The sequence below is a fragment of the Garra rufa genome, chromosome 1 (assembly GCF_049309525.1).
Source record: "Garra rufa chromosome 1, GarRuf1.0, whole genome shotgun sequence".
Taxonomy (NCBI): domain Eukaryota; kingdom Metazoa; phylum Chordata; class Actinopteri; order Cypriniformes; family Cyprinidae; genus Garra; species Garra rufa.
Genome location: NC_133361.1, coordinates 4,902,044 through 4,919,461, shown reverse-complemented (window position 1 = coordinate 4,919,461; position 17,418 = coordinate 4,902,044). Strand labels below are relative to the sequence as shown.

Below are 17,418 nucleotides of genomic sequence, written 5' to 3'. Positions count from 1 at the left end.
ATTAGCCTGACAGTGATGTGATCTGAGGCGCCGAGGTGGGGGAGGGGGAAAGCTTTGTAAGCTCCTCTCTGGGGGGTGTAAACAAGGTCCAGTGTGTTATTTCTCTGAGTTGGAAAGTCAATGTGTTGCTGTATTTTTGGAAACACGGTCTTTAAGTCTGCATGATTGAAATCCCCAGCCACGATGAGAAAAGCATCAGGGTGAGCTGTCTGCTGCTCACTGATGTGCTGATATAGTTCATATAGTGCCTCGCTCCTGTTGTTGTTGGAGGTGGGAGGGATGTACACAGCACACAGCAGTATAGCTGTATATTCCCTCGGTAGATAGAACGGCCGGCACTTAATAACCATAAGTTTCTCAGGCCTTTCTCAGGTCTGTCGAGTGGATCAGCAACAAGCGCTTGGGATAGACAAAAAACACACCAAAGTCTAATACAAGTTGGTTTATTGTTATCTACTAAAGAAGATGGGGCAGTCCCATCTTTTATACAGCACCCTTACAAGCCTTCATGTAGGCGGGGGTTCACATATCATTTTCAGCAAATACTTCTACTTATGGGAAGGAAAATTACAGATGATCCAGGGCAACTATAAGGAAGAGAGGAAGATAGTGCAGCCGCACTCAACTGGTTTCCTGACGACAGATAACCCTGAAACAGACAGACAAAACATTCCCAGAACGAACTGTTTCTCTTAACTGAAGTAAACTGCAAAAGACAAGAAAACTACAAAATATTAACTCAAGGAAACTGCACTGTAAAACACAATAATTCTTATACCAGCTAATATACCTGATGATATTTTAGTGCTTGATTAATTATTGTGTCACATTGAGGACACAGCATCAGACTTGAAAGATCTTAAGATGATCTACTTATTGTGAATGTTTTTTGTGTGAGTGCGTAGGGAAGATGATTGATTGAAACGCTTCCCACATTCAGTGCAGTGATACGGTTTTTCTCCAGTGTGAATCCGCTCATGTGTTTTCATTCCTCCTGAATCACTGAATCTCTTGTCACAGTGTGAACACTTGTATGGTTTCTCTCCAGTGTGAATCCTTTCATGTTTTTTCAGGCTTCCTAAATCACAAAATCTCTTGTCACAGTGTGAACACTTGTAAGGTTTTTCTCCAGTGTGAATTCTCTGGTGTGTTTTCAGATGTGTTGACTGATTGAATCTCTTGTTACAGTGTGAACACTTGTATGGTTTCTCTCCGGTGTGGATCTTCTCATGTGTTTTCATTCCTCCTGAATCACTGAATCTCTTGTCGCAGTGTGAACACTTGTAAGGTTTTTCTCCAGTGTGAATTCTCTGGTGTGTTTTCAGATGTGTTGACTGATTGAATCTCTTGTCACAGTGTGAACACTTGTATGGTTTCTCTCCGGTGTGGATCTTCTCATGTGTTTTCATTCCTCCTGATTCACTGAATCTCTTGTCGCAGTGTGAACACTTGTAAGGTTTTTCTCCAGTGTGAATTCTCTGGTGTGTTTTCAGATGTGTTGACTGACTGAATCTCTTGTCACAGTGTGAACACTTGTATGGTTTCTCTCCGGTGTGGATCTTCTCATGTGTTTTCATTCCTCCTGATTCACTGAATCTCTTGTCGCAGTGTGAACACTTGTAAGGTTTTTCTCCAGTGTGGATGCTCTGGTGCAGTTTTAATTTGCCCGCTGAAGTAAAAGTCTTTTCACACTCAAAGCACATGTACTCTCTCACACCAGCATGTATTTTCTGATGTCTTTTCAAATATTCTAGACATGAAAAACTCTTTCCACACAAATGACATGAATGTGGCTTCTCCTTATTATGAACGTTCAGGTGTTGTGTCAGGTTTGAAGCCCATAAAAATGTTTTGCCGCATTGATCACATGTGTGGATGTTCTCTCTAGTGTGGATGTTCATGTGATCCTTCAGTTTTGCGGACTCTGTGAAACTCTTCCCGCACTGATCACAAGTGAACGGTTTCTCTCCAGTATGAACTTTCATATGTGATGTAAGGTGTCCTTTTTGTGTGAAACTCTTCCCACACAGATCACATGTGTACGGTTTTTCTCCAGTGTGAATCCTCTGGTGCTGTTTTAAAGACATCGCTCTAGTAAAAGTCTTTTCACACTCAAAGCACATGTAATCTCTCACACCAGTATGTATTTTCTGATGTACTTTCAAATGGTGTGGTAATGAAAAACTCTTTCCACACAAATGACATGAATGTGGTTTCTCCTCCTTTGTATGAACTTTCAGGTGTTTTGTCAGGTTTGTAGTCCACAAAAATGTTTTCCCACACTGATCACATGTGTGCAGTTTCTCTCTAGTGTGGATGTTCATGTGATCCTTAAGGGTTGATAATCGTGTGAAACTCTTCCCGCACTGATCACAAGTGAACGGTTTCTCTCCAGTGTGAACTCTCATGTGACGCTCAAGACTTTGGTTGTATGTGAAAGTCTTTCCACACTGAGCGCAGGTGAAAGATTTCTTGACTCTTCTTTTCTTTGAATCATTCAGTTTGGGTTTTTCTCCACTTTTGACATGATTTTTCTCTTCAACTTCATTCAGTTTTTCTTTCTCCTCATTATCATCCATCAACTCTGAAACACAAGTAAAAAGTGTACATTATTATCTGATGCTTTAGCAAAATCATTTAAGAGCTCTACAGATTTTTTTTTCTGTTACAACCCAAAATATAATCCTGCCTGAAGTTTTATAACTGTCAGCATTATTAATAAAGGAATCAAGAATAAACACCAACCTGTTTGTTGTTCAGTATCTTCAGTCTGTTCTGAATCTCTCATCTTCTCTCTGTCCTCTTTAATAAACTCAGTCTTTGCAGATTTCAGCTCTTCCTGTTGATTTGATGCTCGTTTTTCACTTGTAAAGTGATGGAAATATTCCAGCATTTATTGCTGAATGTGTAGTTGTTGTGTGAGGAGCTTCACTGAAACCAATTTCTGTGTGGAAAAAACAGATTTACACTTTAATTGTTGTCACTGGAGAACATACATTGCTATATTGGTCTAAAAACCACTGCTATACATCACAAATTAATTAATTATTTTGGAAAATTCACTTTTACATGGTGTTTGAACATAAATGTTAAATATGAACATAAAAGTCATTTTACAAACAATACCAACCTCTAAAAACCTCTGAAAGAAATATCCAATTCAAACTGTGGAACATAAAAAAGACTTATAAAACTGCTCAGCTACAGTTATAGTTAACAGAACAATACTTTTTAGAGACTTGTAGTTTAACGTAACCTCAGCAAAATACTTCAGAAAGTTTCTAAATAACACGTACACAATTTCACAAAAGCTCTGATTTTATATGAGGGTCACAATCTGACAGACTGGAAGTAATAATATTAAAGTAATGTTTAGTTTAGTTCACCAAAATGGTTTCACAACACCTCTGTTAATATCTGAATATTAGCAAGTGTACTCACATTAGTGTCTAAATGCTGTAAATTAAACTGCAGACTGGAAGCTCTCGAGTTTTGTTCCGTTACTCCAGAAGCAGAGATTGAATCGTGTTGTCCCGCTACTCCACATGTGCGCGCGCAGAAGCGGAAGCTCCAGCGTCATCAGTGAGAGTTTGCGCATCTCTGGCGCCTCCTGCTGGACACTCGCCGTATTTCTCATTCTCTAACTTTTAACGTTTCATTTGCACTTCATTATTTCACCTGCGCTGTATTTACACGGAATTTCAGAAGCTATGAAACACGCTCTTGTCTAGAGGAAGCAAAAATCGTAATAGTTTAACACTGTACGGATAAATTATTTGCATAAACAGTGAAAGTATGAAGAGATAAGGAGGCAGGTCATGTATTTGTTATTGGTTTTACATTACATATGATTTAAAAACAGCTTTACAATGGGTATCAGTTGTCAGAAATTATGCTTTTAAATGATGAATTTAGCAATAACGTAAAAGCTCTACATAGAGACCCAATTTGTTTTGCTGTACCATTTTCAACCCAAGTTAGTAACTCAATATGTTTCTTATCTATCTGAATGTTCTCCATAAAAATGAACAACAAACAAAAAAGGGTCACATTTTTGACATTTTTGTCTATCAAAATAAAAAAAAGTATATATATATTTTTTTTTTTCAGAAAAATAAACTTTCATGCATTTGCAGAGGCCTTCTAATTTGATCCAAAACATTCTGATATAAATGCAGTAAAAAAAAAAAAAAACTGAACCCCACATCACATCAGCACAAATCCTAAGAAAGAGTATTTTAACATTTTACACCAGATGAATTTTAAAATGCACATCTCATGTCTAATTTGCAATGTGATATTTTTAGGCAGCAATCATGCATATTTCCACTCAAATTTAGCTATTGTTATATATATTCCACCCGAATAACTAATTACTTCAACACACCTCTCAACAATCCAAATTCCGATTCCAAATCAAAAGATTTGCCCTCACCTTCAGATCCGGTCCAGCACTTGAAGCTTGACATGTGTTCAAGCAAAAAAATAAAAATATTAGCATATTAGCCAAGTTCCGCTTATGTAGCCCTTCTTTTACGGTTGTTTGACTTCTTTTCATATATCTGGGGTAGTTTTTTTTTTTTTGGCCATCGATTTGTAGATGGCTCACAGTCAGAAACTCACTTATATTTCACCATCATCCTCGCTAATTAAGAAGAAAACTAAACCAACAGCCGCGGCAGGCCGAGCGAACATGGAGGACAACATGGTGATTACTATAAAGCGATTTGAGGGCATTCTGAATTAGCAGCAATGCACACCGAATTCACCTCTCACATGACTTCTATTCAAAATGTGTGCTCGAAAATAGACTTTTTAACTGGGGAACAGCGAGAGCAGAAAAAAAGGGATCAATGAACACACTAGGCGCCTGGATGCTCTCAAACAACAAGTGACCGCAGTAATCTCCGGCTGTTAGGATTACATGAATGGGCTGAGAAGGTTGACCCAATTGGCTTTCTGAAATGCTCATTGCCGACCTGGATCCCATCACTTGCGGGCAAAGATATTGAGATCGGACATGCGCATCGAGTTTACTCCAGAGCTTCAACTGATCATTCCAATTCACGAGTGTTTCTCTTCAAACTGTTATGCTACAACGACAGGAATTTGATTCTAAACGAAGCAAGACGCCTCTCTCCTGTAAAAGCAAACGACGGCGCGATGTTGAGCTTCTTCTTTCAACTGGCTGGTGGCAGCTGCCAGTCTGATTCTGGCAGGTCACGTGACCTGCCAGTGGCGGGCTGGTAGCTGGCAATCTCAATGGTTTTAGATCTGAGAGTGAACACCTTCTATGTCGCTCTGGCTGCAAGGAATTACAGCCCAGACAGCACACATACGTCGGGCCAACGTCGTCCCGACTTACAAAACTCCATCGTCACTCTTTCATAGATTAACTACTTTTTCTCGGGTGTTTGTTGCACGAATGGAGTGTTATTAGTGGAACACCTCTTGAGCTCCTCCCCACGCGTGCGTACGATATCGTCAGTCTAATGTATGTGATGCTGACGAGCGCGTGGGTTGCTCACTTCTCTCCGTGAATATCTCTGGTATGTCTTCGTTTCTGTAAAATGTGCATTATTTTGAATCTGTAAGCGTGATTGAGCAATAGCAGAATTAGATTGTGTTTGTTTTGTTGGTGTGAGTTAATTTATAATTCAAATGTTGTTAAATTCGTTATGATGCTAACTAGTTAGCATTTTTTGCTCAGAGTGTGACCAGAGTGAGAGAAGTTGATGTACGTTTATTCCACTGATGACCTCTCTTCATTTTCATTCAGGTATGTTGTTAAAATAGTTGTTTCATAAAGAAAAGAGGTCCGATTTGCTGTTAATGAGCAAATATTGCACGTAAGGTGTGCTAGAAGGAAATAGCCTGAGTTAATGGCCAGAGACGCGCCTGGTGTAGTTTACACGTGTAACGGTGCTAATTATATTGAATGTTTCATTTCATTTTTGGTACATAAGGTGAAGAAATATTGATTTATATTTACAAATAGTTTATATATTATTCATTTTTCTTAATGTATTATGTTACAAAATATAAGTACATACACTATTGCATATGTTAATGTAGTATGCTGAATGTATCAATCTCATAATGTATTGTAGAAAAGACAATACAAGCAGGTATTCAGAATTATTTTATTTAAATGTTGTTTCTTTTTGTTTATTGATTGTGTAATCAGTCAGTCTAATGTATGTGATGCTGACGAGCGCGTGGGTTGCTCACTTCTCTCCGTGAATATCTCTGAGTGTGACCAGAGTGAGAGAAGTTGATGTACGTTTATTCCACTGATGACCTCTCTTCATTTTCATTCAGATTAAACTCATCGGAACTCATCATTTAGTGGTTGTGTGATTCTTGAGCGATGGGTGACGGGTCCAGACATGCTACAACTACATCCTTACTAATCATTTGGATCCGTATTCTAAAGTGAAGATCATGGTAACCCACTGGTAACGACTTAAGTGTTACTAAAGCCATCGGAAGTATTACTATCCAGAACCTTACAAAAACCTCAATAGTTTTTAATGACTTTAGTCATTGCTTGGGAGTGCTTCACTTTCGAATACCAAAATAATTTTGAAACACAAAATAAATGAGGCTCTAACATTATTATAAATCGAAAGAAATAATAAATTTAATTAAGAAAATAGCCTAAATAAAAATGTTAAATAGGCTATTAAACAAACATTCGTTGCAAAAATTCCTAACAACCTCGCCCGGACCTTCTCCGACAGCTCATCAGAATCACTGACTCGAGTCCGACTAGAACCTGTCTTTTTTCTCTTCCTCTTCCCCATTACACAGCTTCTGTTTTTAATAGTAAAGTGACTACATTTATTTTCGTTTCTTCAGTTTATGAAGTTAATTTAGAAATATGTACTGCTCAAAAAAATATTTTTTTGAGCAGTTTATTTGGAACACTTTTTGTTTGTTAAATTCAAGTGAGCATCCCCTGCTAGCCTCACTAGCACCTCTTCCAACAGCAACCTAGTTTTCCCAGGAGGTCTTCCATCCAGGTAGTAACCATGCTCAACTCTACGTTGCTTTAGTGGGCAACTGGTTTTTTGTTGCAGGGTGATAAGGCAGTGGCCTATAATGTGCTTTATTCAAAGTTAAACATATCTAATGTGAGTTTAAATATAATTTAGCATGACCTTATAGTCATACTGAAAGCAACTTAAGTGATGTACTTTAAAATTGTAAACTTAATGTGAACCAACAAGCATGTTTCATAAGAAATATGGGATTGCTCAGTTATTCAGTATGTACATTTAATAATGTCAAAAAGGTTTATGTATTTTGATGCGAGTGCGGTGCTCTTCCAGAGAGAGCCTGCCCACACACGCTTTTGATTGGCTGTGATATTTCATTGATTCTGTCATGTCTCGTTGTTGTGTCACATCTGGTGTGGACAGGATAGTCTTGCTGGATAGTTGATGCTATAGCTCTGGCTTACACCTCACTGGGCTTTCAGTGTCCACTCGGAGTGAGGGCGCATTTTACCAGAGGAATATCCTCCTCCTGGGCTTGGTCCAGCGGAATTTGGACGTGGAGGTGTTTCATCATCACGTACAACAAGGAACAGAGACAGATTTGCCAATTCGATGAAGGCCATGACATAATCCTCGATAGTCCGCTCACCCTGCTTGAGAAGCATGATCTGCACCGTTAGATTCATGCTGGAATCGGATGACTCCACAATAGCTGCTGGATCCTTGTAGTGGCGAGGTCTTCTGTCACAGGGAGGGTCAGAGACGTGCGGATCCATTTGCAGCATTTATTTAGAATCGTCAACAGGCCAAAATAATTACCAGAAAACAGGAACAATTTAGGTAATCCGGGAAACAGTGCGATAGACAGGCAATGGTCGCAATGGCAGGAAGCAGGAATCGTCAACGGGGTACACAGTCCAGAGTCATACACAGATAATCCAACACAGAGATAAACGCTTCGAATTACAACCATATGGAACGATAAGACATCGCAAGGAAGTGTGTGTGTCTGTGGCTTAAATGCATGTGGGTAAATGTGAAACAGGTGTGTGCAGCAATCAGTTCAGTGGGAAACGAGGAGCAGCTGTGTGCAGTTATTGGTGCAGTGGCTTATGGGGATTGCAGTCCAGAATGTGTGTGCAAGAGTTCATGATGAGATAGACCAGATACGTGACAACTAGTCAGTACTTCTACTTTTACCAGAGTAATTTAAAGGTTGTATCAGCGATTTCTAGCCTAAAACATAAAGTGTCAAATTCAGCTGACCTTTATTCACGATCCGCTCGCTGCCTGCCCCATAAATTGTCTGTGAAAAAACCGCGTCTCTCTGGTCAGCCTAGGGTCCGAGATATGCCAAAAAAACAATCGGCGCTATCAACAATAACCAAAGATAAACAAACCGTGTTCCAACCAATCAGCGTCAGGGGGTTCGTGTTGTGGACTTTCCTACTGGTGCAGGAATGTGAGGGAGGCGGAGCAAAAGTCCACAACACCAAACCCCTGACGCTGATTGGTTGGAACAATGTTTGTTTTTGCTGTGGAAAGGTTGGTAGTGCCGATTGTTTTTTTGGCATATCTCGGACCCTAGGCTGACCAGAGAGACGCGGTTTTTTCACAGACAATTTATGGGGCAGGCAGCGAGCGGATCGTGATGAAAGATAAGCTGAATTTGACACTTTATGTTTCAGGCTAGAAATCGCTGATACAACCTTTAAAACATGTGTATCTGTACTTTTGCCATCTTTTGTCAAGTGTAGAGAAGAAAAGAAGAATGGTTATTAATGTAGACAATCTCATTCAATCACAGTCATGTGTGGAGTAAAATATAGTTTATTGGGCAAATGAAAGCTTTGAAAAAATGTAAAAGCTCAAAAACCAATTATAAGTCAAATCTTTTGGTTATTAAAATTAAAAAAAATATTTTTTAATATTTTTTTTTTCTGATTCAAATGCAATCTGCAGACAGCAAAAGCTGTTGATTAAACATGAAAAGTAAAGACAACAGTGTATTAATAAAAAAAGGTAACATTTAATCAATAATTACAAAAACGAGCTGGATCTCTCTCTCCTACTGCCTTACAAGAATAAGTATTGTTTTAATGCCGTTACTAGTCTTAACAATCCTGCTTTATTTGCTTTATTTATTATTTAACATATAATTTTATGAAACATAAACATAATATGAAATTCATAACAATGCACAATGATATAATTTATGCATTGCCCATTCAAAAAAAAATAAAAATAAATAAAATAAACTCTACTATTTCATTTTTACCACCTTTAGCTTTGTTTACAGCACGCATTCATTGTGGCATCATTTTGATAAGCCTCAATAAACATTCCAGTCGAGAGTTGCATTAATTTTACATTTTTCCCTTGATGATGGGAGAGTCAGGTCGCCACACAAAGTCTTCTCCAACACATCCCAAAGATTCCCAATGGGGTTAAGGTCCGGACTCTGTGGTGGTCAATTCATGTGTGAAAATGATGTCTCATGCTCCTCAAACCACGCTTTCACAATTTTAGCCCAATTAATCCTGGCATTGTCATCTTGAGATATGCCTGTGCCATCAGGGAAGAAAAACACCCATTGATGGAACAACATGCGTTTCCCGTACAACTACGTAACACGCAGACCCCACATACAGAGATTAATAACCAGCTAATATACCAGATGATATTTTAGTGATTGATTAATTATTGTGTCACATTGAGGACACAGCATCAGACCTGAAAGATCTTAAGATGATCTACTTATTGTGAATGTTTTTTGTGTGAGTGCGTAGGGAAGATGATTGATTGAAACGCTTCCCACATTCAGTGCAGTGATACGGTTTTTCTCCAGTGTGAATCCTCTCATGTGTTTTCATTCCTCCTGAATCACTGAATCTCTTGTCACAATGTGAACACTTGTAGGGTTTCTCTCCAGTGTGAATCCTTTCATGTTTTTTCAGGCTTCCTAAATCACAAAATCTCTTGTCACAGTGTGAACACTTGTAAGGTTTTTCTCCAGTGTGAATTCTCTGGTGTATTTTAATTCCTTCTGACTGACTAAATCTCTTGTCACAGTGTGAACACTTGTAGGGTTTCTCTCCGGTGTGGATCCGCTCATGTGTTTTCATTCCTCCTGAATCACTGAATCTCTTGTCGCAGTGTGAACACTTGTATGGTTTCTCTCCAGTGTGAATCCTTTCATGTTTTTTCAGGCTTCCTGATTCACTGAATCTCTTGTCACAGTGTGAACACTTGTAAGGTTTTTCTCCAGTGTGAATTCTCTGGTGTGTTTTCAGATGTATTGACTGATTGAATCTCTTGTCACAGTGTGAACACTTGTATGGTTTCTCTCCGCTGTGGATCTTCTCATGTGTTTTCATTCTTCCTGATTCACTGAATCTCTTGTCGCAGTGTGAACACTTGTAAGGTTTTTCTCCAGTGTGGATTCTCTGGTGCAGTTTTAATTTGCCCGCTGAAGTAAAAGTCTTTTCACACTCAAAGCACATGTACTCTCTCACACCAGTGTGTATTTTCTGATGTACTTTCAAATATTCTAGACGTGAAAAACTCTTTCCACACAAATGACATGAATGTGGCTTCTCCTTATTATGAACGTTCAGGTGTTGTGTCAGGTTTGAAGCCCATAAAAAAGTTTTCCCGCATTGATCACATGTGTGGATTTTCTCTCTAGTGTGGATGTTCATGTGCTCCTTCAGTTTTGCGGACTGTGTGAAACTCTTCCCGCACTGATCACAAGTGAACGGTTTCTCTCCAGTATGAACTTTCATATGTGATGTAAGGTGTCCTTTTTGTGTGAAACTCTTCCCACACAGATCACATGTGTACGGTTTTTCTCCAGTGTGAATCCTCTGGTGCTGTTTTAAAGACATCGCTCTAGTAAAAGTCTTTTCACACTCAAAGCACATGTAATCTCTCACACCAGTATGTATTTTCTGATGTACTTTCAAATGGTGTGGTAATGAAAAACTCTTTCCACACAAATGACATGAATGTGGTTTCTCCTCCTTTGTATGAACTTTCAGGTGTTTTGTCAGGTTTGTAGCCCACAAAAATGTTTTCCCACACTGATCACATGTGTGCAGTTTCTCTCTAGTGTGGATGTTCATGTGATCCTTAAGGGTTGATAATCGTGTGAAACTCTTCCCGCACTGATCACAAGTGAACGGTTTCTCTCCAGTGTGAACTCTCATGTGACGCTCAAGACTTTGGTTGTATGTGAAAGTCTTTCCACACTGAGCGCAGGCGAAATATTTCTTGACTCTTCTTTTCTTTGAATCACTCAGTTTGGGTTTTTCTCCACTTTTGACATGATTTTTCTCTTCAACTTCATTCAGTTTTTCTTTCTCCTCATTATCATCCATCAACTCTGAAACACAAGTAAAAAGTGTACATTATTATCTGATGCTTTAGCAAAATCTTTTAAGAGCTCTAAAGATTTTTTTTTTCTGTTACAACCCAAAATATAATCCTGCCTGAAGCTTTAAAACTGTCAGCATTATAAATAAAAGAATGAAGAATAAACACCAACCTGTTTGTTCTTCAGTATCTTCAATGTGTTCTGGATCTCTCATCTTCTCTCTGTCCTCTTTAATAAACTCAGTCTTTGCAGATTTCAGCTCTTCCTGTTGATTTGATGCTCGTTTTTCACTTGTAAAGTGATGGAAATATTCCAGCATTTATTGCTGAATGTGTAGTTGTTGTGTGAGGAGCTTCACTGAAACCAATTTCTGTGTGGAAAAAACAGATTTACACTTTAATTGTTGTCTCATTGCGAATAATTATATACATTACATTGCTATATTGGTCTAAAAACCACCGCTATACATCACAAATGGTTTTGTATATTGCCTCCATAAAGATGAACAACAAACAAAAAAAGGGTCACAATTGGTGGTAATCTTTGTCTATTAAAATAAAATAAAAAGTATATTTTTTCAGAAGAATAAACTTTCATGCATTTGCAGAGGAGGCCTTCTAATTTGATCCAAAACATTCTGATATGAATTCAGCTCTGCATCAAGCCATGGTTGCAAAGCAGAGGACACACGACAGTTAATGCCTATTTCTAGCAAAGTGAGACACATGTATAACAGTATCTCCTTCTTACGGATCTGGGCTGCGTTCTCCGATAACGTTGTCTCTTAGCGTGCTACGGAGACTCAAAAGGTACACCTTAACTACAGCTATACCTTTCCTACGTGTGTTCTCGTGTTTGATATCGTTAGTACTCTTTTAGCCGGTTCCGTTCCGTTTTTTTTCTCCCCCTGATCTGTTCTTCAGGAACTCTAACAACATTGGTAAGTTGAAATCATTCTACAATCACGGTGAGTAATGGTTTCTTCTCCTACAATTGTAGTCTGCACTGCTTGCCACATGTATAGCTTATCTATCTCTGTCAGCAGTGAGCCTTATACATGTGATAAATGCAGGAATATAGTCAGGCTGACAGAGAAGATTTCAGAACTAGAGTCACGCATCCAAACTTTAATGGAGGATAGTAAGAATGTGAGGGCCTTAGATACGGTTTTGGATGTGACTAGCTCAGAAAGCCCTGTACTGTACATTGTTCGGTTCCGGTAACAACGCCCATGCAGCAGGGCAATTGGGTGACTGTGAGGCGGCATAGTCGCGGGTCAAAACACCGCTCTTCCGTTCCGATCAGAACATCAAACAGATTCTCCCCACTCAGTGAAGCACCCACTGAGAAACCTGATGAAAGTGCTCTAGTAATTGGCGATTCTATTGTACGGAACGTGAAAATAGAGACACCAGCCAACATAGTCCAATGTTTACCGGGAGCCAGAGCGCCTGACATCTTGGCAAATTTAAAAGTGCTGGCTAATGCTAAACGTAAATTCAGTAAGATTGTTATTCACGTCGGCGCTAATGATGTTCGACTTCGCCAGTCGGAGATCACTAAAAATAATGTTAAAGAGGTGTGTGATCTTGCAAGTACGATGTCAGACACTGTAATATGCTCTGGTCCCCTCCCGGCTTACCGTGGTGACGAGATTCACAGTAGACTGTGGTCACTCCATGGCTGGATGTCAAAGTGGTGCCCGCGAAATAACATAGGTTTCATAGACAATTGGACAAGCTTTTGGGGCAGACCTGACCTGTTGAAAAGAGATGGTCTTCATCCCTCCGGATGTGGAGCATCTCTTCTATCTAGAAATATGGCACATAGTCTTAGAGTTTGCACTTGACTCACTGGGGCCCAGGTCAGGAAGCAGACAGACTGGCTAAGCCGACCGTCTGCTAGCCGCCTCACGTCACAGAAATCAGTTAATTCTCAGCACATAGAGACCCTTTCACCTAGATATCACACTATAGAGACTGTGTCTGTTCCCCGAGCTAGAAAATACAAAAAACGCCTGAATCAAATCAAGACTAACAATTTAATTGATGTTCAACAAATAAAAAATATATATAATACAGAGAAACAATTGATAAAGCTTGGCTTATTGAATATCAGGTCCCTTTCTACGAAAGCACTTTTTGTAAATGATATGATCACTGATCATAACCTAGATGTGCTCTGTTTGACAGAAACCTGGCTAAAACCAGACGATTACATTATTTTAAACGAGTCCACCCCCCAAGATTACTGTTATAAACATGAACCGCGTCTAAAAGGTAAAGGAGGAGGTGTTTCTACTATTTATAGCAGTATTCTCAATGTCTCTCAGAGAACGGGCTTCAATTATAACTCGTTTGAAGTTATGGTGCTTCATATAGCATTATCCAGAGAAACAAGTACTAATGATAAATCCCCTGTGACGTTTGTGCTAGCTACTGTATACAGGCCACCAGGGCACCATACAGACTTTATTTAAGAATTTGCTGATTTTCTATCCGAATTAGTGCTGGCCGCAGATAAAGTCTTAATAGTGGGTGATTTTAACATCCATGTTGATAATGAAAAAGATGCATTAGGAACAGCATTTATAGATATTTTGAACTCGATTGGGGTTAGACAACACGTGTCAGGTCCTACTCATTGCCGAAATCATACTCTAGATTTAATACTGTCACATGGAATTGATGTTAATGGCGTTGAAATTCTGCAGCAAAGCGATGATATCTCAGATCATTATCTAGTCTCTTGTATAATCCAGATAGCTAAAACTGTTAATTCAATTCCTTGCTACAAATACGGTAGAACCATCACTTCTACTACAAAAGACTGCTTTGTAAGTAATCTTCCTGACTTATCTGAATTCCTCAGCATATCCAATAGCTCAGAAAAACTTGATGATGTAATAGAAACTATGGACTCTCTCTTTTCTAGCACTTTAGATACAGTTGCTCCAGTGCGCCTAAAAAAGATTAAGAAAAACAGTGTAACACCGTGGTATAACGATCATACCCGCGCCCTAAAGAGAAAAGCACGAAAAATGGAACGCAGCTGGAGGAAAACAAAACTAGAGGTTTTTCGTACTGCTTGGCATGAATGTAATTTATCTTATAGGAAAGCATTAAAAACTGCCAGATCGGATTACTTTTCATCTCTCTTAGAAGAAAACAAACATAACCCTAGGTATTTGTTCAATACTGTGGTTAAACTAACTAAAAATATAGCAACAACAGGTTTAGACATTTCCCAAAAGCACAGCAGTAATGACTTTATGACGTACTTTACCTCCAAGATAGACACTATTAGAGATAAAATTGTAACCATACAGCCGCCCGCTACAGTATCGCATCAGATAGTGCGTTGTAGATCTCCTGAGGAACAATTCCATTCATTCTCTATTATAGGAGAGGAGGAATTGTATAAACTTGTTAAATCATCTAAACCCACAACATGTATGTTAGACCCTATTCCATCTAAGCTACTAAAGGAGGTACTTCCAGAAGTCATAGATCCTCTTCTGAATATTATTAATTCGTCACTATCATTAGGATATGTCCCCAAAACCTTCAAAATAGCTGTTATTAAGCCACTCATTAAAAAACCACAACTTGACCCCTATGAATTAATTAACTACAGACCAATTTCGAATCTCCCTTTTCTGTCAAAGATACTAGAAAAGGTAGTATCCTCACAATTATGCTCCTTCTTAGAGAAAAATGGTATCTGCGAGGATTTCCAGTCAGGTTTTAGACCATATCATAGTACTGAGACTGCTCTAATTAGAGTAACAAATGACCTGCTATTGTCAAGCGATCGTGGTTGCATCTCTCTATTAGTGCTACTGGATCTTAGTGCCGCATTTGATACTATTGACCACAACATTCTTTTAAATAGACTTGAAAATTATGTAGGCATTAGTGGTAGTGCACTGGCATGGTTCAAATCGTACTTATCTGACCGTCATCAGTTTGTGGCAATAAATGAAGAGGTATCATTTAGATCGCAAGTGCAGTATGGAGTACCTCAAGGCTCAGTGCTAGGGCCATTACTTTTTACGCTTTACATGTTACCCTTGGGAGATATCATCAGGAAACATGGTGTTAGCTTTCATTGTTACGCTGATGATACTCAGCTCTATATTTCTTCGCAGCCCGGAAAAACATATCCATTCGAAAAACTAACAGAATGCATAGCTGATATTAAAAACTGGATGGCGAATAACTTCTTACTGTTAAATTCTGAAAAAACAGAGGTATTAATTATTGGACCTAAAACCTCCACAAGTAATGACCTAAAACACAGTCTAATACTAGATGGCTGCTCTGTAAATTCGTCGTCATCAGTTAGGAACCTAGGCGTCCTATTCGATAGCAATCTCTCCTTTGAAAGCCACATTTCTAGCATCTGCAAAACTGCATTTTTCCATCTTAAAAATATATCGAAATTACGACCTATGCTATCAATGTCAAATGCTGAAACATTAATTCATGCGTTCATGACCTCAAGGATAGATTATTGTAATGCTTTATTGGGTGGTTGTTCTGCACGCTTAATAAACAAACTCCAGCTGGTCCAAAATGCAGCAGCTAGAGTTCTTACTAGAACCAGAAAGTATGACCATATTAGCCCGGTTCTGTCAACACTGCATTGGCTCCCTATTAAACATCGTATAGATTTTAAAATCTTGCTAATTACTTATAAAGCCCTCAATGGTTTAGCTCCTCAGTACTTGAACGAGCTCCTATCGTATTATAGTCCTTCACGTCCGCTGCGTTCTCAAAATTCTGGCAATTTGATAATACCTAGAATATCAAAATCAACTGCCGGCGGCAGATCATTTTCTTATCTAGCGCCTAAACTCTGGAACAATCTACCTAACACTGTTCGGGAGGCAGACACACTCTGTCAGTTTAAATCTAGATTAAAGACACATCTCTTTAACCTGGCTTACACATAAAATCATTAACACATTTCTATAATTCAAATCCGTTAAAGGATTGTTAGGCTGCATTAATTAGGTCAACCGGAACCGAAAACACCTCCCATAACACCTGATGCACTCGTTGCATCGTAAAAAGAATGGCATCTACGCTAATATTAGTCTGTTTCATTCTTATTCCGAGGTCACCGTAGCCACCAGATCCAGCCTGTATCCGGATCAGATGGTCACTCCAGTCCCCCGGATCCAGTCCGTACCCAGCTTAGATCATGGATCACCACCTAGAGATGACTTCAATAGCCGTGGATGTCAACCAGATGAGCTCCAAGACGGATCACCAATAAAGACCTCGCCAACCTTGACGGCCATCGGCACTACACCACAGGATCCTGATGAGTTCTCTACAATCAGACATTGGTACAAACTGTTGTTTGGTCTGGCCAGAGGAGAACTGGTCCCCCGACTGAGCCTGGTTTCTCCCAAGGTTTTTTTCTCCATTTCTGTCACCTGTGGAGTTTTGGTTCCTTGCCGCTGTCGCCTCTGGCTTGCTTAGTTGGGGACACTTTCCAGCGATATCGTACACTATTTGAACTGAACTGACGATGATATCACTGAATTCATTGATGAACTGCTTTTAACTGAAAATTGATTGTTACAATAATGCGTTACTTACACACTATTGTGCTGTTTAAATACTGTGCAGTTGCTTTGACACAATCTGTATTGTAAAAGGCGCTATATAAATAAAGGTGACTTGACTTGACTTGACTTGGGAAGTCTGTGGGAAGGAAAAAGTGTGGCAGAAAACGCTGCACAACGAGAAGAGGTGACCGGACCCTGAGGTAGATTGTGGAGAAGGACCGATTCCAGACCTTTGGGGACCTGCAGAAGCAGTGGACTGAGTCTGGAGTAGAAACATCCAGAGCCACCGTGTACAGGCGCCAGGTCAAGCCACTTTTGAACCAGAAACAGCGGCAGAAGCGTCTGACCTGGGCTACAGAGAAGCAGCACTGGACTGTTGCTCAGTGGTACAAAGTACTTTTTTCGGATGAAAGCAAATTTTGCATGTCATTCGGAAATCAAGGTGCCAGAGTCTGGAGGAA

The 17,418-nt window shown here is 39.3% G+C and overlaps 1 protein-coding gene across 2 annotated transcripts; it reads right to left on the bottom strand.

The window, feature by feature from the left end:
• Positions 1 to 810: 810 nt before the first annotated feature.
• Positions 811 to 17,052, bottom strand: LOC141326805 (uncharacterized). Of its 2 annotated transcripts, XM_073835304.1 has the most exons (4): positions 16,664 to 17,052; positions 9,811 to 11,272; positions 3,923 to 3,929; positions 811 to 1,506 (listed from the first exon to the last, which is right to left on the bottom strand). In XM_073835304.1, exons 1-4 carry the CDS (start codon positions 16,811 to 16,813, stop codon positions 870 to 872), a joined length of 2,256 nt encoding a protein of 751 aa, XP_073691405.1. In that variant the 5' UTR covers positions 16,814 to 17,052; the 3' UTR covers positions 811 to 869. The 2 variants fall into 2 exon arrangements, with proteins under 2 accessions (XP_073691405.1, XP_073691406.1); XM_073835305.1 differs by lacking the exons at positions 3,923 to 3,929; positions 9,811 to 11,272; positions 16,664 to 17,052 and adding exons at positions 2,746 to 2,944; positions 3,442 to 3,543 and having other exon boundaries at positions 811 to 2,584.
• Between the last annotated feature and the right edge of the window lie 366 nt (positions 17,053 to 17,418).

Bases quoted from the DNA above. Each gene is read 5' to 3' on its own strand.
- LOC141326805 (XM_073835304.1), bottom strand. From the start codon at position 16,813: ATGGAGAAAAAAACCTTGGGAGAAACCAGGCTCAGTCGGGGGACCAGT. The intron at 11,273-16,663 runs GTCTTTATTGGT...AGAAGAGTCAAG, and splicing joins TGGCCGTCAAGGTTGGCGAG to AAATATTTCGCCTGCGCTCA.